Here is a 26798-nt window from a genome sequence, read left to right as displayed (position 1 = left end):
TGATATCTTCATGTGTTGGCCCATTCTCCAGGAATTTCAAGCTGCAAGTCTATCTAGTCTATCAGACAGTATTTGCCATCTAGATTGCTTACAAATAGAATACCATGATACATTTACATGTATTTAGTTATCAGGGTTTGACAAAGGCTGAGTTAAAAGATGAACTTTCTTATGTTTTCATTTCATTGAAAAAGCTCATTTCTGTCCTAAATTCTTAATTCTATAGGTATGTTTTTACTGCCATCTACATTTTTGAAGCATTGATTAAAATATTAGCAAGAGGACTTTTTCTGGATGAATTCACTTACCTTCGAGATCCATGGAACTGGTTGGATTTCATTGTCATCATGCTGGCGTAAGCATGCCTCTCATGTCATAGAGCCCAGGAGAGCTCAGTCTAAACTGGAGGAAGTTATATTAATTACAGTGAGCCTAGAATTGGGTGTGGATCTGAGAAAATTGGTTGACTCTGCCCAGAGTGTTATGAAGCTCTGTTGTGTTCATGCTGGGGTCAGAGCCACAATCCAGAAGTGTATCCATTTGTATGTCTACACTGGCCAGAAGGTACAATTTATGAAAATCCAGATGGTAATATAATTGGCTTCATGCCAGCAAGTATCTTTAGATTACTTTTTTAAGCAATAGAGTTTTTAAAAATATTGATGTAGATTTGAATGTTTCCCAAAAGCCTAATGTTGTTTGAACTGAATGGAGAATTCTCAATGTTATGGGTAACATGAGTGTTATAGGTTCAAGTTAGCCCTGGAACACTGAGCCCAAAGGGAAAAAAAAAACAAGATTTAAATGAGATTGTAGATCAGAATCTCATGATCTGGGGTGGTGGGGTATCTTACTAATCATTTTACCTAATCCTTTTACTTTAAAGATAAGGAAAAGGGTATTGGTGAGGGTGATTTGTCCACACAAGTTATTTAGTTCATAGATAGCAGAGTGGGCATTCAAACCTAGGTTTGCTGAGTCCAAATCCAGGACTTTCCCCCAGTTACTATGCAAATCACAGAAATAGATCTTAAGATTTAAAGGGACCCTAGAGATCAATGGACTTTAATCCCCTCATTTTATAGATAAGGAAGCTGGGATCTTGAGAATGTAAGTGGCTTACTCCAGCAAGTTAATGGCTGACCAACACTGACAGGGAATTATTTAAGGATGTAATAAGCCCTCGGGAAATTCTATCTCTAGTGTTTGGCTTTGGGAAGCTATGGGATGTGGCCTCTAGGGACACTTCCGCTAAAGCATATTATCCCTGTTCTTGCCTTGGCAGATTTCTATCGTATGGGATAGGTACACTGGACAGCGTGTCAGCTCTAAGAACATTTCGAGTCCTCAGAGCTTTAAAAGCCATCTCAGTCATTTCAGGTCAGTAACCTCAGCTTTCCTTGATCAGCTCTTAAATGTATAGAATTGGCTGCTTTTCTCTTTAATTGCTTATATGTTATGTGAGAGATACAGTGATCACCAGCAGTCTACCAAAATATGCCTTCTGGCTACTTACTGAGATCCACTTAGATTAAACTGACATTCTGTTAGGGATCTTGGTATTTGCTAAAGAGGATGCTGTTGTTAGTATTTCTTTCAATAACCTCTTATCCAATCCACAGGGGTGTGTGGGTGTTCAAGAAGTACTAGCACTTCTGGTGTGAGGGCTTGCTCAGCCCTTTACAGGGCTGCTCATCCACCTTTGGTGTCTACCTGGCACTCAACTCTCATCTGTGGCTTGAAGAAGCTGTAGCATGCATGGTGACCACGCCCTGGTAAACCTTCTTGGCAGATGGGCTAAACCAAGTTGAAGGTAACCAAGAGGCCTCAGATCCATCATGAGTTAGGAGTATGTCTACCCCAAGCATGTGAAGACTTCTTCTGATAGAATGGGCAGATGAGAACAGTTGATTCCAAAGGCCATGAAGGTGGCTGAAGCAGGTACTGTGGATAGCTTAGATCTGGTCAGACATGAAAAATGCCAAGGTCATCCACCACATCCTGGAGCATCAGTAGTCATCCTGACTTTTGTCCTGCCACTGGATTTTGATGACTCTGGAAGAGAGAATGAGGCTGATGACTTTGTGCAACTCTGTTTCACTTAAATCCAATTCAAGCAAGAGTCAAGATATCACCTTGTGATGTCATTGGTCCTCTCTGAAAACAAAGAGCAAATAACAATATCCAATCCACAACAGAGTAAAGATAAGCCACTTAATGGTGGCTGTTTCCATGTGAATAAAGTGAACATTTTCATGCCTGAGAAGGACCTTAGCAATTTTCTAGGATCAAATGAGTTATCATATCATATCATATCATATTATATCCTATCACATCATATTGATCATTTACCTTCTTAAGCTTAATATAAATGCTAGCTTCTTCTTCTTCTTCTTCTTCTTCTTCTTCTTCTTCTTCTTCCCTCCTCCTCTTCCTCCTCCTCCTCCTCTCAATTTAAAGTTGGGCAAACTATACCTTCAGTAACAAAGTGGAGACTCAAACCCAAGTCTACTTACTTCTATTAGAGATCATGATGCAGCTAAGTGGCCTGGTGGATAAAGCATTAGACCTGTTAGGTCTAGGTAGGAAGTTAGGAAGATCTATGCTCAACTCTCATCTTACACACTTGCTACCTGTGTGACCCTGGGCAAGTCACTTAACTTCTGTCTGCCTCAGTTTCCTCTCCTATAAAATAGAGATAATAATAATAACTCTCTCCCAGGGTTGTGAGAATGAGATATTTGTAAAGCATGTTCCAAACCTTAAAGTACCATATAAATGCTAGTTATTATTATGTATAATAACTATGTATCATATAATATATGATATATAATATATTTCAATATTATTACTATTCAGTCAATCAATAAACATTGATTAAGCACCTACTATATGCCAAGCACTGTGCTAAGTCCTGGGCATGCAAAAAGAGGCAAAAGATAGTCCCTACTCTCAAGGAGCTTACAATATAATTGGGCAGGGAGGACAACATGCGAACAATAGGAGACTTTTGCAGATCTACAAAAGAGGTGAGCAGGACCTGAGCTAGGAAGAGCGAGCTGTGTGAGTGGAGAAAAGAGGATAGATATGAGAAATGAATGAATGAAAAAGTGCTTAAGGACTTGCTATGTGTAAATGCCAGGGATACAGATGCTAAAGCAAGATGCTCTGCTCTGAAGGAGCTTATATACAAATAAAGGAGATGCCATATATAGGGCAGTGGTGGCCTGGGAGGGGTGTTTTAGTCTGGGGAGTCACTGGGATGTGGGGAGAGCGATAAGGGAATAGATAGACACTATTTCCAGTAGCAGTGGTGGTATTCATTTGATCATGGTTACAAAGCTGGAAAAGTGGAAAATGGGTAGGAGGAGGGAGGATACGTGCCTAGTAGCAGTCAAGACAATGGCTGGGGTATAAAGTGAAGCATGGCTTGGGCTGTATGAGGCACTCACCATTCAGGGGAGCATGGGCCCCAGGGAGGTAGCTCCAGAACTGAAAGATATGGAAGTAGAAATGACAAGACTTGCAAACTATTTGGAAATGGGGGACTTGGAAGAATAAATGACTAATCAAGGATGACTCTTGAGGTTGAGAACCTAGGTCCTTGACAAAAATAGCAAAGTGAGGAATTGTGGTGGATTTAGGGGGAAAGATGAAGTGTCTTGTTTTGGACATGTTGAGTCTGAGATGCCTCTAAGACATCAAGTGGAGATGGATAGTAGGCAAGTCAGTGAGGTGAGACTGGAGCTCAGGAGCTGAGGGCTAGACATGAAGGCAGAGTTGGGAGTAATCTATGTAGATAATAACTGACTCCATGGCACCTGATGAGGTCATTAAGAGGCTGAGAGGGAAGAGAAGAGCACCAAGGATGGAGTCTTCACATAATGGCAGAAGAACATGGATAATGATCTGACTGAGAAGACTAAGAAGGAATAATCATACAGGTAGAAGTGCCACGAAAGCCCAGGCTGGACAGACTGTTCAATAGCATTAAATGCTCCCAAATTGTCAAGAAAAATGAGAAAACATCATTGGCTTTAGCAATTCAGAGATCACTGGCAAAATCTGAGAGAAAAGTTGCAGTTGAGTCATGGAATTGGAAGCTGTATCTCTCCTCTGCCACTGCCCCTGCTTTAATGCAGACCTTCATAACCTCACACCTGGACTATGGCAACAGCTGCTCGGGATCTGCCTGCCTTGAGTCTCTCCCCACTCCATTTTTTCCTGCCATTCAACCACGAATGTGATTTTTTCCTAAAACCCAGGTCTGATCATGTCTTCTCCTCACTCCATAAACTCTAGTGGTTGCCTGTCACTCCAGGATCAAATACAAATGCTTTGTTTGGCATTCAAAGCATTTCATAACCTGTTCCCCTCTTACCTGTCCAGTCTGCTTACACCTTCCTCCCCAACCCAAACTCTGATCCAGTAACATTGGCCTTCTGGCTGTTCCAGGAACGAGACTCCATCTTTAGGCTCCAGGCAGTTTCTCTGTTGTCCCCCATGCCTGGAATGTTCTCCCTCTTCAACTCTGCCTACTGGCATCTGTGACTTCCTTTAAGTCCCAACTAAAATTACACGTTTACTGATTGCTTTTATAGAAATCCTTTCCCAATGTTTCTTAATTCTAGTGCCTTCCCTCTGTTAATTATTTCCTATTTATCCTCCATATAGCTTGCTTTGAATATCAATGTTTATTGGTTGATTGATTATTTGTATCTCAAGGGGTTGGGATAACTTTAATTTGTTTTACAAAACACTTTGGATACTATTGATACTTTATCATAAAAGCAAGCGTAAGTTGAATAGAACTGTGTAAAATATCTTTGAAAACACACGTAGCCAATTTTTATCAGAATGTTTTCTGTCATGTTGTGCAGCTCCATAGCATGCATCCCACTTGGATCCCTCTTTATGGTACGGAGTTGATCCTGGGTAATCAAAGATTGTATTTGGCAGGTTCTGTCATGCTGGAAAGGTTTTAAGCATGGTCCTATAAATAAGCTATATCTGGATTTGGACACTCAACCTCACTCAGTCTGCAGTCTCATCACTGAGATGGTGGTGGGTCTTGGGAAGAATTCTTTGGCTGTGTCAACTGATGAAGGGGGAAGGGAATGAACACTTATTAAATGCCTACTATGTTCCTGGCACTGTGCTAAGTGCTTTACAATTATTAATTCATTTGATCCTCATAACAACCCTGGGAGATAGGTGCTGTTATGACCCTCATTTTACAGAATGAGAAACTGAGACAAACAGAAGTTAAATGACTTGTCCAGGATCACACAGCTAGTAAGTATGTGAGGTGGAATTTGAACCCAGGTCTTCCCAACTCCAGGTCCAGTGATCTATCCATCTAGCTGCCTGTGATGCACCACTATCTGTGCAGAGGCTGAGGAGGTCAGGCAACGTTAGAGAGAAATTGATAAAACCCTCTAGATTACATTAATATCTAATTTGCTGCTCAATGACTTTAGTGTAAAGGTGGGCATAGGTGAAGACATAAGAAAAATATGAGGGTAAATTTAGCTCAGGAGATGGAAATGGAAGCAGCCAGAGGCTTAGCATTTCTACAGGTGCCCGATGCCTGTAAATTATGAAGGCTCACTTGAGATAAAAGACCTCGAAACAATGAAGATCATCACAGCCTATGAAACTGACTATAATTTAAGACAGAAGCTGACTTCTATTGCAGCACCTTAGATCCAATCAATCTCCAAGTCTTGTTGACTGGGCCTCCATACCATTTTTATTATTTAATTTTTATTATTTATTTATTTTTTACATTTTCATCCCCTTTTCTCTACCCCCAGAGTCACCTTCCACCCCAAATCAGAACAGCATCACCTCTTGCTCAGACTATGGCAATAGCCTCCCTGTTGTTCTCACTTCTTGAAGTCTTTCCCTATACAATCCATCCACCACATAGCTGACAAAGTGGTTTCTCCTAAATTATGAGTCTGACAACACCAGTCCCTGCTCAGTGAGCTCCAGTGCTGACCTTTTTCTTTGAATTTCTTGGGTTCAATACAAACCAAAAATTTGTGCAAATACAAACCCTCCTGTTAGCCCTTCAAATACTTTAAGAGAGACATTTGTTGCCACTCTACCATTTCTTCTCCAGAATGAGTGTCCCTAGGCCCTTCTCTTAAGTCTTTTTAGTCTCCCCACCATCCTGACTGTTCTCATCAGTACATGCTCTAGCTTGCCAGCATCCTTCCTAAAATGCATCCAAAAAAATATTTCAGTTGTGTCCGGACTAGGGCGGAGTGCAGTAGGCAACTATCGCTCCCTTGGAAGGTGAGGTGGCTTGGCTGTGGTCATATAGTTCTTGTGTTGATGCAGAGATTCAAAACTAGCTCTATTTCTACTACACCATGCTGCCTCAAAGAAGAAGAAGATATGAGAATCTGAAGCAATATGAAAAAACATTAGAGCATTGAGATTGTCTCAGATGATGAGTATTGATTAGCTAAGAGTAGGAGGCTAGCAGCTCCTTCTACTGGGTGTATTGGATAGGCCACTGTAGGTATGAATGTTGCCTGCTGGCTCCTGGAAATAAGATACTTGACACTATGCTGCATGAGGACAAGAGAAGGAGCTGGAAATGTTTATCCTGTGGATGATGCCTGCTTACCTCTTTCTTCCGAATGGAAATCAGCTATATCTGCACTGTCTTTGGACACGTTGCTACAGTTTCTCCTTCATCAGTTTTTAATGGTGCAATGAACACTGATGTCTCATTGGCTCTGCACATTTGTAGCCCCGTGTTCCTTGGCTGTGAATCCTGTCTATGTCTCCATCTATATGTTGAGTAGGCCTGCCCTATGTTACACAATGTCCCATGGAGATACCTTTTCTTGTGGAAATGTGGTTAAGATTTATGAAACCCTATGTGTGCCAGGCATTATACCAAGAACTTGGGGGAGGGTAGGGAAATCATGAAGTACCACCTTATGATTTGTCTCCTCTTTGTCCAGGTTTGAAGGTCATTGTTGGGGCCCTACTGCGCTCCGTGAAGAAACTGGTGGATGTGATGATTCTGACCATCTTTTGTTTGAGCATTTTTGCCTTGGTGGGTCAGCAATTCTTCATGGGAAGTCTGAGGTATAGGTGTATCAGCAAGTCCTGTTTGAGTGTTGGGAATGGTAAATGTCTTCCTTTTAAATACTTTATATTTTTTCCTTTGGTCAATAAAGATTTATTAAGTGCCTACTCAGTTCCAGGCACTATCCTATGTGCTGAAGTGACAAAAAAGTTAAAAGAGGATCCCTGCTCTGTAGGAGCTTAGGAGAAACAATAAGCAAGTAATTATGCTTGTATATGCAAGTATACTATAGACAGGATAAATTAGAGATAATTAAAAGAGGAAAAGCACTAGAATTAAGGATTGGGAAGAACTTGTAGAAGGTGGGATTTTAGCTGGAACTTTGAAATATTTGCTTGTATGTATTGCACATTCTGGTTATATGTGTATATACATAATGCATACACACATACGCATACACACATATTGCAGAAAGGTAAGGTTTTTTGGTTGGTCCAGAGTTCTCATGCAGCTAAAGTTTACAAGTGAATTTCCAGAAAGAAGTGTCTATGTGTGCATATGTGTGTATGCTTTTGTGTTCACAGACTTCCACAAAAATAGAATTCCAAGGCCATGCTCATGGAACATCATCATTTGTTTTTTTTCACTTATTTCATGACTTTTCTCCCTTGTCTCTTCTCTCTCATCTCTTTGATGAGTCTTCCCTGGAGTTCCTTCAGGGCATCCTGTGTGGGTCACGAGAGCTGGTCTGGACTGGCTTTTATCATCCACCCCTCAACAAAGCCTTTCTCTGTATCACACCTCTATTTTCCCACCACAGACGCCACTGATGCCCAACATCAATCCCCTTACAATACTTGACTATTAAATCCAAGACCAAGTTTGGCTTGTATCCTCTTATATGTATTTCTTTCTTTTCCAGAGCCTTTAAAAGCTGAAAACTGTACATTTCTCAAGGATGATGCTGATTTTCTAGGTACAGAAACAGAGGCATGTTTAGTTGATCTTTCTTGTTTTGTTTTGTTTTTGGTGAGGCAATTGGGGTTAAGTGACTTGCCCAGGGTCACACAGCTAGTAAGTATCACTTGTCTTGTCTGAAACCAGATTTGAACTCCAGTTCTCCTCACTCCAGGGCGAGTGTTCTATCCACTGCACCATCTAGCTGCCCCTAATTGATCTTTCTTGCAGGGTTTGTTGACAATTTTCTAGCCAATTGAATGGACAAAGAACAATGAGGATATATATGCCCAACCATTCTCTCACCACTGGTGTCAGTGAAGCAGCCCACATAGCAGTCCTGCATAGAGATTTAGAGGCCACTTCTGGTTGGGGAAGTTGGGTTTGGTTGGGGTCTGTGGAGTTTTATTCTAAGGATAATGAAAAGAGTTGGAATTTGTTCTGTACTCACCAATCTAGGATCCAAAGACCCCAGCCACTTTTCAATAAACCAGTCATGAGTAGGCTAGATCATGAGGCATGCAGGGGAGAGAGAATTCCTTTGGCATTACAGGCAGCATCTAGTGCTCACCTCAGTCATTCCAGCTGCTTCTGTCTATATGTCCGCCTCCTCCTCTCCTCTAAAGGAAGGGCTCCAGGCTAACTATACATCCTCATCATCCGCAGGTCCCAGCCTGGGACTGTGTCTGCATATAGGGCCTGACCTAATACACAGATGGTTTTGGCAATGATGCCATCTTCTCTGTACCTCTCTCTGTACTCCCTCCCACATTCTTCTAACTCATCCTCTTTCTTATGATAACTTTTGTTCCTTACCCTGTGTTTGACACCTTGCAATCAGACCTAGTTGGGCGCATGTTCTCCTCAGACAATTTTCTTGATTTCTGTATTTTTCCATGCCCTTCCTTTTTACAGAAAACTGCACTGAAAATAAAAATGAAGGCTCATCTGAAAAAAGATTATGCGGTACCTGGATGGGTAACAGGTAAGCCATTACTCCGCAGCCAATGGCAATTCTCTATTTGGTTGTTTGTGTTTTTCCAAGTAAATCCTTTTGTTCTCATCTAAGTGGAGCCATCACCTGCTGTTTGGCTCCTAATGCTATGTATGGCAGAGAGGTGGGGTGACATTATAAGGTGTTAGGCTATGTCTGTGAGCCCCTTGGGATTCATTGTCCGTAATCAAACCTTCCTTGCTCCAAAATTATTAGCTCTCTCCCTCTCCTTCCCCTCTTTTTTCCCTCTCCCTTTCTTTCCCTCTCCTCTCCTCTCCTCTTCCTCCCTTTCTTTCTGTCTCCTTTCCTTCCCCCCCTCTCTCCCACCTCCCCTTAAATTGCCATGTGTTATACTTATCTCTAAGCATGTTGCATCTCCTATTAGAATGTAAACTATTTTTGAGTGAGGTCTGTTCTGTTTTAGTTCTTGTAGTCTCATCAACGTCACATGTAGTTGGTGCCTGATAAGTGTTTATGAAATGGAATTAATACCCTTTCTGGCACAACATTCCATAACCTTAACTTAGTCTGTTAATCTGGTGTTATTTAGTTGTTTCAGGTGTGTCTGATTATCTGTGACCCCATTTGGGGTTTTCAAGGCAAAGATACTAGAGTGATTTACCTTTTCCTTTTCTAGCTCATTTTACAGATGAGGACATTGAGGCCAACAGAGTTAAGTGACTTGCCTAGACACAGCTAGTGTCTGAGGCCAGATTTGAACTCTGGAAGATGAGTCTTCTTAGTTCCAAGTTCAGTGCTCTATCAACTATGGCACCACCTAGCTGCCCACTCTATTAATCTAAATGTGGCTTATTTGCAGAGTTCAAAATTATTTTGAGGATCCAAGTTGTAGCATTCTTTGTTAACACTGGGCTTCCATACTTAAAAGAAACACTCAAAACTTGATAACACTTTTAATTAATAGAGGGGACATTCAAGTGCTCTAGAGATACAAAAATACATTAGTTATGTCATGCCCATTTTTCTGACGTCTTTGGGTGCATAACAGCAGGGGAGCTCTGATCAACTCAAATCTATGACCTTTGATGTTGAATTTAATTTTCTCTTCAGCCGTCTAGATATTTGGGTATTTTAGTTCTCTGCTGTCTCTTTGGGTTTCCTTATCTCCCTGTTGTTGGATTTCACACCTATCTACCCATCTCTGGTCTCTCTCTTGAGCTCAAGGGCCCCATCACCAACTGTTTCCTGGACCTGTGGAACTAGAATCTCTGGTTTTCTGCAAGGCTCTGCTTGGGATACTTCCTACAGGAGGCCTTTCTCATCTTCTCCAGCTTCTGGGGTCTTCGTCCCCAAGTTACCATTTATATATTTTGTATGGATGTATGTATGTGTATGTATATATACACACACTTATAACATGTATATGAATGAATAAAGCTTTGGAGGAGACGACACACAGGGAAGGTTTCAACCGAGGTCCTTAAATGCCCCTTCTTTATTGCCATCTCCACTGGTAAATTGACGCCAGTTTCTGATGTCAAACCATTTGATGCAGCCAAGACCTTTGGGGATGGCCACTTTCTCTTCGGAGTCGTCAGTAACTGTGGCTGCAGATCGTGCAGAAGCAAGTCTATCCTGCATTGTCATTGCGTTTGTTTCCCGGGATTATGGCTGGAGGGCTGAGGGCATTCTGTGTGTGTAAACACACACACAGACACATTCACACACATATGTATCTGGACATGTATGTGTGAGTGTATACTTATGAAGACATACGTCATTTCTCCCTGTAGAATAAATGCTCATCAAGGGCGGGAATCTTTAGGATAAATGACAAACTCGTCACACTCAAAAATGTAAAAATGGGTGGCTGTTTCATTATTTTGCTTCTTTTTCTTTAATTTTTTTTTGTATTGATGCCTTTTAAAATTTCACTATAAATTCCCCCAGACTGGGTAGAGTCCAAGCAAGACACAGAGGGGAAAGGTTGGGAGAAAATAGGTGTTCTCTCAGGTTGGGGTTGGGGGGGTTCATTGTCTTCAGGGCATTTTGGAGTTAAATAACAGGGATAGTGAGAGGAGCCAGTAGGGGTAGCAGAAGATGGTAAATGAATGGAACACTCAGTCAGTCAACATTTTTTAAGAACCTACTATGTGCCAAGCACTGTGCTGAGTTCTAGGGATACAAAAAGAGGCAAAAAACAACCCTTGATCTCCAGGAGTGCATAATCTCATGGCTCTGCCACAGGGATTTTGTTTCATTGCTCAGTGAATGGGGTGAGAGTGTGGGCAAGGCATAGGGTGAGGGTTCTAGGCTTGGCTTGCCTGCTCACTGCGAGAGGGTGAGGGTGGTGCATGATGTGGTAGCTTTCATCAAAGCAATGGTCAGTGGGTCTCCCTGCCTGGGCCCCAGCCCCTGCTTGTCACCTCTCTGGCCTCTAGGCTTGGTGCAAGGAGGGAGAAGGTGCCAAAGGCATGATACTCACCTTCCCCCTTAAGGAATACACATTCTATCAGATACTTGACATGTTTTTTCCCTGGCAAAAAGTGCCTGCCCTTGGTGCCATCCATGAGTTCCCCTTTATCTAGGCAGTCAGGTGGCATAGGGCATAGCATCAGACTTGGAGTCAGGCAACCCAAGTGTGAATCCTCAGATACTCAATACCTGTATAAATTCTGGGCATGTCTTTCACTTCCTGGGCCTCAGTTTCTTCAACTGTAATTTAGGGATGATAATAACACTTGCCTCTCAGGGTTGTTATGATGATTCAATGAAACAATATATGTAAAGTGCTTTGGCAAAGTTAAAGTCGTGTAAATGCTAGTTATTATTATCATGATCATCATTATCGTTATGCTCCCATAGAGCATAAGAAGCTAACTGCTTCTTTCTCAGAAGGTCCAGATGTTAGTAAGGCCCATTTGATAGTTAGAGCTGCTCAGAGAGCCTCCTGCCTCGGGGCTGTGATCTCTTCTATCTCCTTGGAGTAATTTTCTCTCATTCACCAATCCTGCTGAGGAGCTCCAGCTCTTAAACTAGAGAGAAAGGAGGTGGGCTGCACTGCTGCCCATCCCACCTTCTCTTCTAGCAGGGAGAAGTACTTGCAAATTGATGCATCCTGGATTATTATTTACCTGTGTTAGAGATTTGAACATGGCAGATCTCTTTAAGTCACTAAAACAGTTCCCTCATCCTTTCCCTCTGCTGACATAGAAACCTACAGTTGTGCCTCTCCCTAGTGACTCAGACTGCTAACTGTCTCGGCCAACTGCTCTTACATTCATTGATTGCATTGCAAGAGGACAGGGTGGGACCATGGAAGGAATCCTAGGAAACTTGTGTTCTCTCTCCTTCATGCTGAACTCTCTGCAGGGTTGGCCTATGGCTTAGGATTTAAGGTCCTGTTTCCCCCCAAATACTGTGCCCTTCTGCCAAGGTGCTGTTGTCTTATGCAGCCTATTATAGAAAGCCCGACATTAGAGTTCTCTCCTGGTTTTGATGACAAAGGTGGAGTACTGACTCAAGAAAGCCCTAGTGTAGATTCCAAGGAGAGAGAAGGAAGTCCTTTAGTCATATCCCACTAGGGGTTCTTCTGTGGAAGGGCTGACAAAACCAAGGAGATTCTAGGGAAATTCATCTGCTGGTGTTCAGGTTAGTCTGAATGTCAGAGACCCTGGAGGTGAGCAGATGAGGAACACAAGGACAAGTCCAGGCACAAAAAGTGAGGACTTTTTGAAAGAGCAGGGCCCACCCTCAGGCCCCTCAGGGGGTCGGGCACACTGGAGCAATGGGGGCTAGAAGGAACCACCGTCACTCTGGGATTTTCATGACTGGATTTATTCACTGCCCACATAGCCATTGTAATGATGAAAAAAACCAACTGTTGTCCAGGAAAACTGTGTTGTGGGCTACATAATGTTTTCTCTCTTCCCTTTTGTTTCCTCTCTAGATCATGTTGCCCTGAGTTTATATGCTGTAAAACTAAGATCAGTCCTGATTATAGTTTTACAAACTTTGACCATTTTGGTTGGGCCTTTCTCAGCATGTTCCGAGTGATGACTCAGGATTCCTGGGAACGTCTTTATCAGCAGGTATCGATTGTCCTGTTGAACGTGGGTTGGAAATCTTTGGACTTAACCTAGCTTCTTCCTGCCAAGTTTAAAATGACATTTCTATCTACCTGAATTGACTTTAAATTTATTATTTAGAATTGCCACCTAGAGCTAATCAGACAAGGGGTGGCTACTTAGAGTGAGTGGCTTTCTTGGAGGGGATCAAAGTTCCCCTTGACCTCAAACATCTGTCTCTTTCTACTGTACCCCCCCCAAAACCTCTCCTTCCTTCAAAAAACAAAAAAGCCACAGTACCTGGAGGTTAAGCAATACCTACTTTATTCAATTTTTCAGGTTAAAGATTGGGAAATCTCCATTGTTGTTTTAAAATCCAAATTATCCTTGGGAAAGGCTAGTAAATTGTTACTAACCAATCTTAGAATTTATCTGAGGCATTTCACAGCACTGAGAATCTCTCACTCCTGGATACTTTTTATTTTCTTATGTACAGATGTCACATTTAGTCAATCAATCAACAAATATTTATTAAATACCTACTACGTGCAGGGCACTGAGATGGTTTGAATGTGTGGTATTCTCTAGTAAGGTTTTGTTTTTTTAAAGGCAAGGAGGACTTGAGCATGTTTGAAAGCAGTAAGGAGGGGGGCTTGTGGATAAGGGGCCTTGGGGGTTAACTTTTAGATCGACTCTTAATTTACTTCCTTTTCATTGGTCACTTCACCTACGGCCTCTCATAAAATGGTCCATCCACATATTCCTTAAGAAAGAACCAGTCCTTTTCCAAAGATTTCCAAGTCCTTCCAGAAGAATTTTGCTTTTGTCTCTTGACGTCCTAATCAGGACCCGTAGGATTTCTGGCCATTTTTAGTTGTTACTCCAAGCCGAGCAGCCTGGACCATGTTTGGATGATGCCATAGACTGCATCACTGTACTTTAACTTCCTCCTCACTTGATTCCTCTGGGCCCCTTTTCCCATTGGCGAGCTCTTCCGCAGTTCCACTTTAAGGAACGACCCACAACTGCAGTCTCCAATTCGCTAGATTTTACCATGTTCCCAGATAGGTACCCTGGCCTTTTTTCAGCCACCCTTTTGTGTATTCTACTAGAAAGTAAGCACCTTGAGGACAGGATTGTCTTTATTTTTGCTTGTATTGCTTAGCACAGTGCCTGGCACATAGTAAGCACTTAATAAAAATGCTTGTTGATTGGCTAGGCTGGTTTTAAACTTCTTTAGCAAGCAGCAAGAAGGTAGCTAGATCAGCTGCCATGATCTCATCTCAAGAGAGACTTAGCTCAACCTTTGGGAAGCAAAGGAGAGGTTTCTTTTTAAATCTTGATCCCTGGAAATTTCCAGAAGATAGACTTGAGGTTTACTGTAAGAAGCTCTTGAAAATGATTTTTCAAGGGGTGAAGGGGAGGGAGAGAAAATGGATTTTTGAGAATTGAAAAAAAATTGTTTTTAAAGAAGATAATGTGTGGAATAAAGTTGTATGAAATGATGATTCATAGTTTCATATGTGTTTACTTTTTGTGTTCTGTTATGTATCTGCAGGTGTTACCTTTTTGGTGTTTAAATTCAAAATTCAAAATAAAATTTAAAAATGAATGTCAATATAATTTTTTTTATTGGAAGAGAAAAAATTCTTGTATTCTGCCTTAATAATGCCTATTAAAATGTTACAACATGAAAAAATATCATTCATCTTTTTAACCCTATTGCCCTGCATGTTTTACACGCTTAGTAAATATTTGCTTAATTGAATTAAATTCCTTCAGAGGTTGGATGTCCACTTGTCCATGAGGACCTGGGTTCAGATTCTGCCCCTGATGCTTCACTACTATGGGGACCTTGGACAAATCACTTAGCCTCTACAATCCTTAGTTGTCTGCAAAATTGTCTCTAATGTTCCTTCTCTCAATGAATTTGACCAAGTGACTTTAATGGCCTGCTTCAAGTCCTTGCTTACCTCCAGCCTCCATTAGGGAGAAATGGGAAGGTTCTTTTGGAGTGCCATTGATAGAAAAGGGCTTCTAAATGGGGAGGAGGTCCTTAGTGCCAACACACAGTTTGGTATACTGGCCCTCCTTTCATTAGAATTTCTTCTCCTCTTCCTTGCATTTTGTCTTCTTTTCCTTATCTTTTTTTCTCCTTTTTCCTCAACTTTCACCTCATTATCTAGTCTTTCCTACTCCTTCCAATTGTCTTCCTCAATTTTCTTCTTACCCAGTTGATGCTACTTCTCTTTGTGCTCTTCCTTTCTTTTCCCTTCTAGGCAACATCCTCAGATCTTTCTGCTAAGTCCTCTTTTCGCTGAGCCCTTCCCCTCTGATCTAGCCCTCCTTTCAGCTGGAGCCCTCCCACTCTCAGTGGCTGGTCTGAAGAATTCCCAAGCCTTCCTAATGAGACCTTCGCAATTCCTCCTCCTCCTCCTCCTTCGCCTCCTTTTTTACTCCTCCTTCATCTGCCCTTTTGGAAGTCAGAATTACAAAGACTCCTGTATGCCCATACTAGATCATTCTATCTAACCTATTCCAAAATGAACTTATTTTTTCCCCTCTTAAATCTGCTTTTCTTCCTTCTCACTTCACTGTTTCTGTCATGAGGACCCATTACTCAGCCATCTTCCTGTGTTCCAAACTTTGGTGTTAACTTTGACTCTCCTCTCCTTCATTTCCCTCACTACATTCACTTAATAAGCCCCATGGCTCTTCCTTCAGAATGGCTTTTATCCATCTACTTTTCTCTATTCCCATTACCCCAGGAGTATCCCTGGTATATGCCCCCCATTACTACCTGCCTAGCCTATATAAGTAACTTTGTATGAGTTTTTAGGTCTCCATCACATTGCTGTTAGATGAATTTTCCTTATTCACACATTTGCTCACCCCTTTCTTTGTCCAGAATCTTTAAATGGCTCTCCCTTGCCGACTCTATAAAGTCTAAATCGCATTGCTTAGCAATCAGGACCCCCCCCCCCCACCGCCATGGTGACCCTTCACCTTTCCAGTCTGATTTCATACCATTCCCCTGCACGTACCATATGCTTCTAGTCTCACTGGCCAAACTGCTTGTTATGGCATGTGATATGAGCCCTCAAGTTTTATTGCCTTTGCGTATCCTTCAACCTGTACTTGGAATGCCCCTCTTCTTCCCCATCGGCTATTGAAATAGATTATTCTTTCAGCCCCTAGTCAGCAACTGCCTCTTGCATGAAGACTTCCCTCATTCTTCCAGTCAGTAATGACCTTTCTCTGTTTTTTTTAAATATCGTTATAAGCACATAGTAGGTGCTCTGTAAATGTTGATTCTCATCATCGTCATCATCATCTTTGTTGTTATTATTATCTCTCTGATGCATTTTGATGTCATTTAGCTGGCACTAATTATTATGTGCAGGTGAAAGCAATAGACAATAGACACTATGCTCACCAAGACAAGAACCAGTCTTAGCACCCAGAGCGGTGCTCTGCCCAGAGCAGGCACTTTTTGAGTTGCTGTATTGACTTGACCTCCTCTAAGGATCACTTCAAAGACTTTGCTTTCCTGTGCTCCATGCAGACCCTTCGAGCTGTCGGGCCATTTGCTGTGGTCTTTTTTGTGGTTGTCATCTTCTTGGGTTCTTTCTACCTGATTAACCTGACCTTGGCTGTTGTCACCATGTCATACGAGGAGCAGAATAAAAATGTGGCTGCTGAGACGGAAGCAAAAGAGAAAATGTTCAGAGAAGCTCTGCAGCTGCTAAAGCAGGAGCAGGAGGTGGGTAACCCTGGGGTGTGGGTGAACAAGGCGTAGGCAGACCCCTAGAATGCTGTCCACGTCTTGGAGGTGTTCATCCCAGTGAGACACCAGAGACCAGCGTTCAGGGCATTGTGGGTAGGCATCAGGGCCACGATAAGAGAGTGCTTTACATGCTTCCTTTTACTATTGCCTACCTAGTTCTCATCACTCTGTAGATCATTTCTGTGTATATTATCAATCAATAAGTAAGGATTTAGTGCTGAAAGTAGGTCAGGCACTGTGCTAGGCATTGGGGATTCAAGAACAAAAAAGAAAGAATACCCCTTACCCATCCTGGAAGAGTTTACATCCTTTTGAGGGCAACAACAGGTCCACATACAAAGAAATACAAAATGTATTCAAAATCCACAGTCATGGAGGTGGAGGGTGACACTAGCTGAGAGAGTCAGGAGAAGCTTCCTGTAGGAGGTAATGGTAGAACCAAGCTTTGAGGGGAGCTCTGGGATTCTAATGGTAGATGTGAGAAAGAAGTGGGCTGGAATTTCTTTTCTGAAAAATGAGGAGAACCAAAGCTCTGCTACTTGCCTCAGAGGAAAGTGAGGGGATTTAATAAATTAGTTTTAAAACCCTGTGTGAAAATAGTCTTTGCAAGTCATTGCAAAGTGGAACTCGCCATATTCTCATGTCACTATGGATGAAGATGGCTGGGGAGCAGGGTAGGGCCCACGTGCAATTGGGGAGCCCACCAGGGATGTGACCTCTGGGCACATTTCTGCCTTCTCCAAGGAAGAAACAAAGTCCTGAGGAATTTTGTCTTTCAGTATGAGGGTCGTGTGACTTGGCCTTCTCTCCTGAGGGGTGAAGAATGAGACTCAATAGCTTCTTTGCAGTCAATGGCTATAAAGCCTGGATTTAAATTGGCCACCACAGATTCCTTGGTATTTGAGAGACTTGTGCGATGGGGTTTGGTGGAGAAAACTCATGGTGCCACTCTCTCTACCCCTTCTTGGGCTGCTGCTGTGTTGCTGGAGGGAGTATGTACCCTTCTTGCCCATACAGGTGGTATTATATAAGGTGCTCCAGCAATCAATTCCTTTTTGAAAAACAAATTTCATGTCATTAGGACATCTCTCTGCAATGATTTTGTGCTCTTTTAGGGCCAGGAACATATCTTGTCTTTTGGTGTGTTCCCCAAAGCTCCTGGCACCAATTCAGTTCTCTGTAATCATCAGGGCCTACTGTGTGCAATGACTGTGCTGACTAAGGGGGCATGAGGCCTGCCTAGCTGAAGGCAGGGCCTGGGAGAGCTGCAGGACCTCTCCCTTTGATATGCGAAGGGTGCCTTGTTTCATTTGTGCTAAAGCACATCCAAATGCATCAACATTCTAGGAGATGTTTCCTTCAGTCGCTGTGGCCTGAAGAGTTGCTCATGTGTTGGTCAACCCCCTGGGAATGAGCCTCTCCTCAATGACCAAGGTGGACCTTGGCTGGCATAATCAGGTTCTATGGACCCAGTCCTTGAAACCTTTCCAGTTTTTGGTGGGCCTTTAAGAGCTTATTCTCACTCAGCATAGCCTCTGAATGTGCAATTACCTTTATACACTGCAATGAGGGACATTTTACATAAAAATGTATAGAAAATTAACTCATGCCCTTAATGAACAAAAGACTAGGCATAGAAAATGGACAAGCATGGCTAGGTTGTGATCTGCATTATTGAAGAGAACATCTAATTCATTGAGATCACAGATTCCTTTGATTATAAGAAAATCACATTACCAGACAATAAATCACATTACCAGGTGACATTAGGACAGGTGCTCACAGAGGGGAAAGATGGCGCAGGTAGGTCCATGCTCCTCATAGAATTCAGAGGGAGGTGAGATCACTGGGAGTCAGCTAGGTTGGTAGGGTTGGTGGAAAGAGTGGGTTGTGACCCATCGATGGATTCTTTATGTTTTCAGACTCTCGTTGCTATGGGAATCGACAGGAGTTCACTTAATTCCCTTGAAACATCATCCATTTCTTGCCAAAGGAGAAGCCTGTTCAGTAACACAAGGAGATCTTTCCTTGGAAATTCTGGACAAGATCAAGCTCCACTCTCAGATCCTGATGAAGGTGTCCAAACAAAGGTAAGGCCACAGTCCACGAAACTGGGGACACTGGGCCAGCTGCAATCCAGGGCATCTCTGGGAGAGAGCCTCAGTTAGTCAGAGGATTTCTCATTAAGGGGAAGGGGAGGATGGTCGCAAAGCATATTGTCAGAGTCGGAGGAGGAGGAATTCAGTCAGTCCAAAAGCAATTATTAAGTGCTGTGTGCCAGGCACTGTGCTGAGCACTGGGGATACAGAGAAGGCAAAAACATGGTCTCTGCCCTCAAGGAACTCCCATTCTAATGGGAACAGACAACATACAAATGGTGATTTATGTAACAGTGATACAAGCAGTGTGAGTGGAAGGTAACCACAGAGGCAAAGCACTAGCAGGGCAGAGCTGGGTGCAGAGAAAGGTGGACAGACAACGGTCTTATGTAGAAGGTGAGACTTGAGCGGCATCTTGAAGGAGCCTAAAGATGCCAGGAGGCAGAAGTGAGGAGAGGAACAATTGAGGCATGAAGGACAGCCAGAGCAAAGTGATGGAGCTCCTAGACGGAAAGCTGCATGGGAATGACCAGCAAAAATACCAGTGTAGCTCAGTCTTAGAATACGTATAGGGAGTGAAGTATAAGAAGATGGGAAAGGTAGGAAGAGGCCAGGTTGTGAAGGGTTTTAAAAGCCAAAGGATTTTAGATTTGATCCTGGAAGCACTAGGGAACCCTTGGAGTATATTGAGTTAATGGAGTAGGGGACAGCCGAGTGGTGCAGTGGCTAGGGCTCTGGGCCTTGGGTCAGGAAGATTTATTTTCCTAAGTTCAAATCTAGCCTCAGATACTTACTAGCTGTGTGACCCTGGGCAAGTCATTTCATCCTGTTTGCCTCAGTTTCTTCATCTGTAAAATGAGCTAGAGAAGGAAATGGCAAACTACTGCAGTATCTTTGCCAAGACAACTCCAAATTGGGTCATGAAGAGTCAGACACGACTGAAACAATTGAACAGCAACCAGGATGGGAGGGGGAACACGGTCATTGTTCAGCCTGCTCAGGTCAGACCTGCACTTTAGGAAAATCACTTTGGCAGCTGAGTGAAGAATGAATGAAGAGTGGGGCTGGAGCTCAGTAGAGAGACTGAGGATCTGTATTTAAACACACATATACCATTTATACATTTATATATACACACACAGATGTGCACATGTATAATACATACATACATATTTGTATATATACACAACACACATATCTACCCACATCCACATACATTTACATATACACAAGTTTAGGGTATCTTTGGGACTTCCACGTTGGTGCATCCAAATGGCATTCTCAAACCTAGTATGTCTAAAACAGAACTTACTATCTTGTACATATATATAGATACACATACACATATATGTATATATGCACATATACACATGCATGTACACATATGTGTATCCACACACACACACACATATATAAATATGTGTATATATATATCGGTTATTTGCATCTGGATCATAACTGAATTCCACAGGAGTTGAGAGAGGCCCTGTCTTCACTTTGTGCTGTACCTTCACTTTTGTGGAAGGTGAATTTTTTTTTGTGCAGTTGAATCATTGTTTCAGTTGGCTCTGCATTTCTCAAATTCTCAAGGGATCACTTAAAAGCCATTCAAAAAGGGCCAGAAGTCTAATAGAAAATTCCCTTTCTTTCGTATCTGGTCAAGTGGGCCAGGTCACGACTTTTGACCTTCAGTTTCCTCATCTCTAAAATGGGTACGATCCTATCTTTAGTACCCACTTCACCAGGTTATAATTAGGATTGAATGAGATAATGAATATCAAGTGCTCTGCAAGTATTAAAGTGCTACATAAACGTTATTATTATAACTTTTCCTTTCTATAATGAATCACAAAGGAGACATCCCTCATGGACAGATTATTAGTATAACAAAAGTACAGTCATTCCCCATCTTCAAGGGGAATCAATCATCCTATGTAGCTGAGTGTTTTGGGGAGCATATATAAAATGTCCCAAGTATTTTAAGCTATTAAAGATATATGTGTGAGTAAGTATATATAACTACCTACATGCATATATATGCACATACATATACATATATACACACATACATATATATTGTTGTTCAGTCATTAAGTCACGTCCAAATCTCTGTGACTCCACGGACCGTACTGTCCACGGGTTTTCTTGGCAAAGATACTAGAGTGGTTTGCCTTTCTCTCTCCAGTGGATTAAGGAAAACAGAGGTTAAGTGACTTGCCCAAAGCTCTTGAGTGTCTGAGGCTGTATTTGAACTCAGGTCTTCCTGACTCTAGGGCCAGTTCCCTATCCTCTGAGCTATCTAGCTGATCCATGTATATACGTGCATATATGCATACATATACATACATGTATAATGCACACATTATATATGTGTACATGTGTGGATAGAGAGATAGATAGATAGATAGATAGATAGATAGATAGATAGATAGATAGGCTTAGACATCTGGGTGTCTTCTATCTCTCTCTTCTTCCTCTTTCCCTACCTCCTCTTCCTCTCCTTTTAGTGAAATAGATATGTGAGACACCAAGCTGCCTAAACCCAATCCCTTATCTAATTTATTAAACCTATGAAGGCAAAACTGTCACAGATGACTATTTGCCTGACAACGTGATTGATCCGCAGGACATAGGGAGCGCCTGTGTCTCAGGAGGTCCCTGTAGATCAGGCGTGCAATTATGACTGGGCGTGAGCTATTCTCAGCGAGCTCATAGTTTTGTGTCATTGTAATACAGCAGCAGTTATTGAACCAAACCAAGCGCCTGTCCCAGAACTTGTCCGTGGATTACTGGGATGACCACGGCAACACCTTTCAGAGGCAACGAGCCCTGAGTGCAGTCAGCATTGTCACCATCACTATGCAGGGTGAGTGGTTTTTCCGTGTCTTTCTGTCCCCTTTCACATCAAACAACAGTGGAGATCCTCCATGCTTTTGACTCATCTTCTCTCTGTTTCTGTCAGGTCCTCCCTCCTCTCCCCATTTCTTAGATTGTGTTGAAAGCCCAGAACCATGTTCCAAACGTGCCCCAGCCTGACCTTCTGTTTAGTTCTGTTGTCCGTTATCTAACTGATAGTTTTTCCCCTCTTTTTAGAGTATGAAAAGTCACAGCAGAAATGCCTTCCCTGTCAGACTAACTTTGTCTCCAAATACTGCATTTGGGAGTGTTGTCCCCTGTGGCTACGCGTTAAAAGGATTGTGGAGCTGATTATCACAGATCCCTTTGCCGACCTAGCTATCACCATTTGCATCATCGTCAACACTGCATTCATGGCAATGGAGCACCATCAGAAGGGGAAAGACTTTGAGAAAATGCTCAATGTAGGAAATTATGTGAGTGTGGACATGGTCTTTTTATGGCTTCTAGTCATCTGGCACGCTGAGGTATACAGAGTACTTTGGTAACAATGACCCTGCGACACAAATAGTGTAAGATTTGTGTTCTTCATTTTATAGATGAGGAAACTGAGGATCAGAATTGTGTACAAGGCTGTGTGTCGAGAAAAACGAAACTGAGGCAAACTGAGGCATGTTATCTTTCCAGAAAACTTACCTGTTTATTAACCATGATTAGTATAGCTGTTAATAAAGTGGATCATTGGCCACCTCAGCAAAGGCAAAGACTCAGGGAGAAGCCACATTTTGAGCTAAATTGAGAAATGGGGTTTGACAAAATGAGGAATAGGATCAATTACAGAGCAGAATTGTTTTTCAAATGATACAGCATCATTTTAATTTTCCTCAACTAGGAAGTGGCAGAGGTGACATTAAAGTCCTCTGGTCATTCTACTCTTCTACATTGCCTTAGAAGTACTGGGAGATATCATCTGAAAACTAGAAAGGTGTCCCTTTTTATGGGTAAACCATAAACAAACAGATAGCTACAGCTAGGTTTGCAGTAGCTGGGAATAGTTTTAGGTGTCAGGGCCCCAGAAGAAATAGAAATAGTAAAGGAGATTTAATACTGGAAGGCTAAGGAGTCATAAAGTATGCCCCAAGACAAGCTACATTTATTTGTACTAAGCTATAGCTGATTAGGAGAACAGACTCAATTTTGTTTGCCTTATATACTTCAATAGCCTCAGGTCCCATGATTCTTTCCACTGATAATAATAAAGATAAGAATGACAATTACAATAATAATAGCAAGCATTTTATAGTGCTTTAAGGTTTTCAAAGCACTTTACATGTCTCATTTCATTTGATCTTCGCAATAACCCTGGAAGTGGGTGCTATTATTATTTCCATGAGGAAACTGAGCCACAGAGACGTGTGGTCCAGGGTCACATAGCTAGTACATGTCAGGACCAGGATTTGACTCTGATTTTCCTGACTCCAACATTCTCTCCATTGTACTACTTCGCCATCTTTCTATACCGTAGCAGTGTTTGTGAATTGTTCTGGAAAATAAAAATAAAAACATCATTTGGTAACTAACTCTCTGTTGATAAGGTTCTCTGAGCTTGGAGAGGTTTGTCCTCAGAAAATTGATATACAGCCCATGGCTGGGCCTGTGCTCCAAAGCCTTCCAGCTTAGCTCTGCTGGCATACTCTTTGAAAACCCAGACTATAATAGTCATTAATGGGTCCATCCTATTTGGGGAGCAATGTCTTGTTAACCACTTTGCCTCCCCCTCCACGCCAAGTTCTCTTTTTGTTTCTGTGCTGTTCAAATGTCTTACTAATGACTTGAATGGTAATATAGAATCCAATCTGGGAGGTATTTGGAACTTCCTGGGTGACAGTCAGGATCTGAAAAGAGCACAATAGGGCAGAATGATAGGTGACCTCTAGTAAAATGAAATGGAGTGGGTATAAATGCGAAATTGGACACCAGTTCAAGAAACAAACTGCAGAGCTGGAGGAAGGTGATGTACTCCCTGGGGCACAACTCTTCTCTATACCACACCAAATAACAAATAAAAAAGCCCCCAAATGCAGCAAAATCAGCAATGATGGATAGAAAAATGGAAAGAAACCACCACAAATTAATTTGCAGGAAAAAAATAACTGAAGGCCAGTACTGATTATCCTGCTGTTTTCCCCTGGTATCACCCTACCTTTCCCATAGTCTGAGGCCATCTTGGTGAGCGAAACCTCTCAATTTCTTGTAGATATTCCAGTTTTAAGCACATTTTAAAAAAAATTCAAAGCTATAACTCTTTTACAGAGTGTTGGCAGGAAGTGGAAAGAACCCAGTTCCAACCTTGGTGGTCTGAGATAACAGAGTGTGGTCAGCAAAGGTTAAGGGAAGGACACAGAAGATAGGAATCTTCATGGAAAAGATTGGTAGTAAGAAGCATGTTTATAGCGAGAATGTTATAGAAAATTAGAAGACTTGTTAATAAACACACAAAATCACATAGCTAGTAAGTGTCTGAGGCCAGATTTGAATTCAGGTCTTCCTGACTCTGGGCCCAGCACTTTATCCACTGAGTCAAGAGTTATATTGCATTTTGTACATCAGACCATCTACTTTAATGAAGAATACTCCTGTCTTTGGACTTTGAGGGTTTCGCATCAACATTGGTTTTCTTGAGCTGTGCACTGATTCCAATTTCCTCAGGTCATTCTATGGTTCTCAAAATAGAGGCTACACTCACGCCTTTCCTTTTCCTCTCTTTCTGTAGGTTTTTACTGGAATTTTTGTTGCAGAAATGTTCTTCAAAATCATTGCCCTGGATCCATACTATTATTTTCTCCGTCCCTGGAATATTTTTGACAGCATCATTGTTGTTCTGAGTCTTGTGGAAATAATCATTTCAAATTCTGGTTCATCAAATTTGTCACTATTACGTTCCTTAAGACTGGTAAGGCGCCATTTGATTTTGTTGCATTAATATCAATCTGTCATTTGAAAGTCTAAATCAGTGTGACCCATGTATCAGAGAAGTCATTAGACCCTTCTCCTTGAACAGATGTACTGGGTTCAAACTCGAGGGATTCTCTCCAAATAATCATCTCTATGGCTTCCCTACCCAGAATTCTACCCAGGGAACATCAGAATCTGGCTCTCATCTCCTCAGATGGACCCCCACATCCATAATAAAGCATTACACTGTCAATAAGAAACATAGAAGTTTTCTAATGATATGCAAACAAAAGAGAAATATAACACTAATTGCTGGCATTTGCACAGCGCTTTGTCTATCTGATTTCATTTGATTTTCACAATAGCAGATACTATCATCCTTATTTTACAGATAAGGAAGCTGTGGTTCAAGGATACTAAGTTATTTGCTCATGGTCACACAACTATGTATTGGAGGAAGGATTTAATCCCAGGCCTTCCTGAGCCCCAAGTTCAGCACCCCACCTCCCATGCCATAACTTCAGTCCCTCATCACCAATGACCTATTGGACATTTCGTACCAGACTAGTAGATACCTCTGACTCAGTACATTCAAAATAAAACTCATTACCTTTCCCCTAAAACCATCCCTTCTTCTGAACTTCCTTATTGATGCCAAGGGAACTACCATCTTCTTGGTCACATATGCTCAAGTTTTTCCCTCTTGCTCTCCCTGTGGATCTACTCCATGGCCAGATTTTACTTCTACATTGATTGGGGTGGGCCCTACAGTCCATCTGGGGCCCAATTTCATCAGAATACAGGGCCGTGGCTCTTCCACTTACCCACAGGGCTGATGACTTGTGTGATTATAAAGATATGGTCTGCTCTGGAACATCACCTGCCCATCCTTCCCGTGCCCTGGTCATGGTTTGGTGGAACAAGAATTGACTCTGGAGTCAGAGGATCTGGGTTTGAATCCTGCCACTTGATGCCATGGTGACATTGGCAAGTCACTTAATTTGCAAAGATAAAGCTAGGTGGCAGAGTGGGAAAAGTGTTGCACTTGGAGTAAGAAAGAACTGAGTTCAATCTTACCTCAAACATTTACTAGGTGAAATGTTTAACCTCTTTCTGCCTCAGTTTCCCCATCTATAAAAATGAGGATAATAATAGCATTTTTCTCACAATGTTGTTGTAAGGATCAAATGAGATAATATTTGTTAAGTGCTTTGTAAATCTTAAGGCATTATATAAATGGTAGATATTGTTATTAACCTCTTTGGGCCTCAGTTTCTTCATCTGTAAAATGATGTAGTTGGACTATATGACACCAAAATACCTTTTCAATCTAGATCTATGAGCCTGTGTCCTTTATGCACGGATAGATTTATTCCCCTAAATTTTTTTTATAGATGGTAAAGTTGACTTGAAGGCTACTAATATATTCTCATTCACCTTTTTAAAAAATAATAATCAAATCCAAGCTAGTTCCTCATGATTTTGTACCTTCCCCTTTTTAGCTCCCTCCATGTCGTCTCTAGCCCTGACCTCCTCTCTGGCCCATGGGCTCATTCTGGTCCAGTCGCTTTCTCTTCTTGTTTCTCTTCAGTCCATTTCTTCTTCCTCAGGCAGCATGTTCAGAACTCCACTGTTACAGCCTCCACTTAATTAAGTATTTAACATCTCAACAGTCAAAATACTAAATACTTCATAAAAAGGTATAAAGTCAATAGAATATGTTGGAAAAATAAACAAGCGAAAATATCAAGGGCCACACAGGAGGAAAAATCCGAGGTCATACCACCAGGCAACACAACCAAGTCTTTCTCACAAAGTGGTTATCATCCAAACTGTCCTGGCTAAAGACGGAGTAGGTAGACAATCAACACCAGAATCTATCAGATTACCTTCACAGATTTATGGTGGATAAAACTGGGAAAAATAAAACTGGGGAAAATCCATTATTTAATCTCATGAATAGCTTTATGATTTGTAAAGTACGTTCCAATTGCCTCTTGGATATCTTACATTGGACATTCTATAGGCCTCTCCAACACACAACTCATTGTCTTTCCCTCCAAACCCTCCC

At 41.8% G+C, this 26798-nt stretch overlaps 1 protein-coding gene across 1 annotated transcript in view; it reads left to right on the top strand.

Moving 5' to 3' along the window:
* The window catches only part of SCN11A (sodium voltage-gated channel alpha subunit 11), a 127871-nt gene that overhangs the window by 29310 nt on the left and 71763 nt on the right, over nucleotides 1-26798 (top strand). The window contains exons 4-14 of the mRNA XM_027835817.1: nucleotides 227-355; nucleotides 1286-1380; nucleotides 6984-7151; nucleotides 7974-8027; nucleotides 8924-8993; nucleotides 12913-13054; nucleotides 16596-16793; nucleotides 18740-18907; nucleotides 21656-21782; nucleotides 22010-22248; nucleotides 24546-24725. Coding sequence (XP_027691618.1) covers nucleotides 227-355; nucleotides 1286-1380; nucleotides 6984-7151; nucleotides 7974-8027; nucleotides 8924-8993; nucleotides 12913-13054; nucleotides 16596-16793; nucleotides 18740-18907; nucleotides 21656-21782; nucleotides 22010-22248; nucleotides 24546-24725 — 1570 coding nt within the window. The remainder of the gene's footprint in view (nucleotides 1-226; nucleotides 356-1285; nucleotides 1381-6983; nucleotides 7152-7973; nucleotides 8028-8923; nucleotides 8994-12912; nucleotides 13055-16595; nucleotides 16794-18739; nucleotides 18908-21655; nucleotides 21783-22009; nucleotides 22249-24545; nucleotides 24726-26798) is intronic.

The sequence above is a fragment of the Vombatus ursinus genome, unplaced genomic scaffold (genome assembly GCF_900497805.2).
Source record: "Vombatus ursinus unplaced genomic scaffold, bare-nosed wombat genome assembly UNPS02014817.1, whole genome shotgun sequence".
Classification (NCBI taxonomy): Eukaryota; Metazoa; Chordata; class Mammalia; order Diprotodontia; family Vombatidae; genus Vombatus; species Vombatus ursinus.
This window is presented reverse-complemented; position numbering and strand designations above follow the sequence as displayed.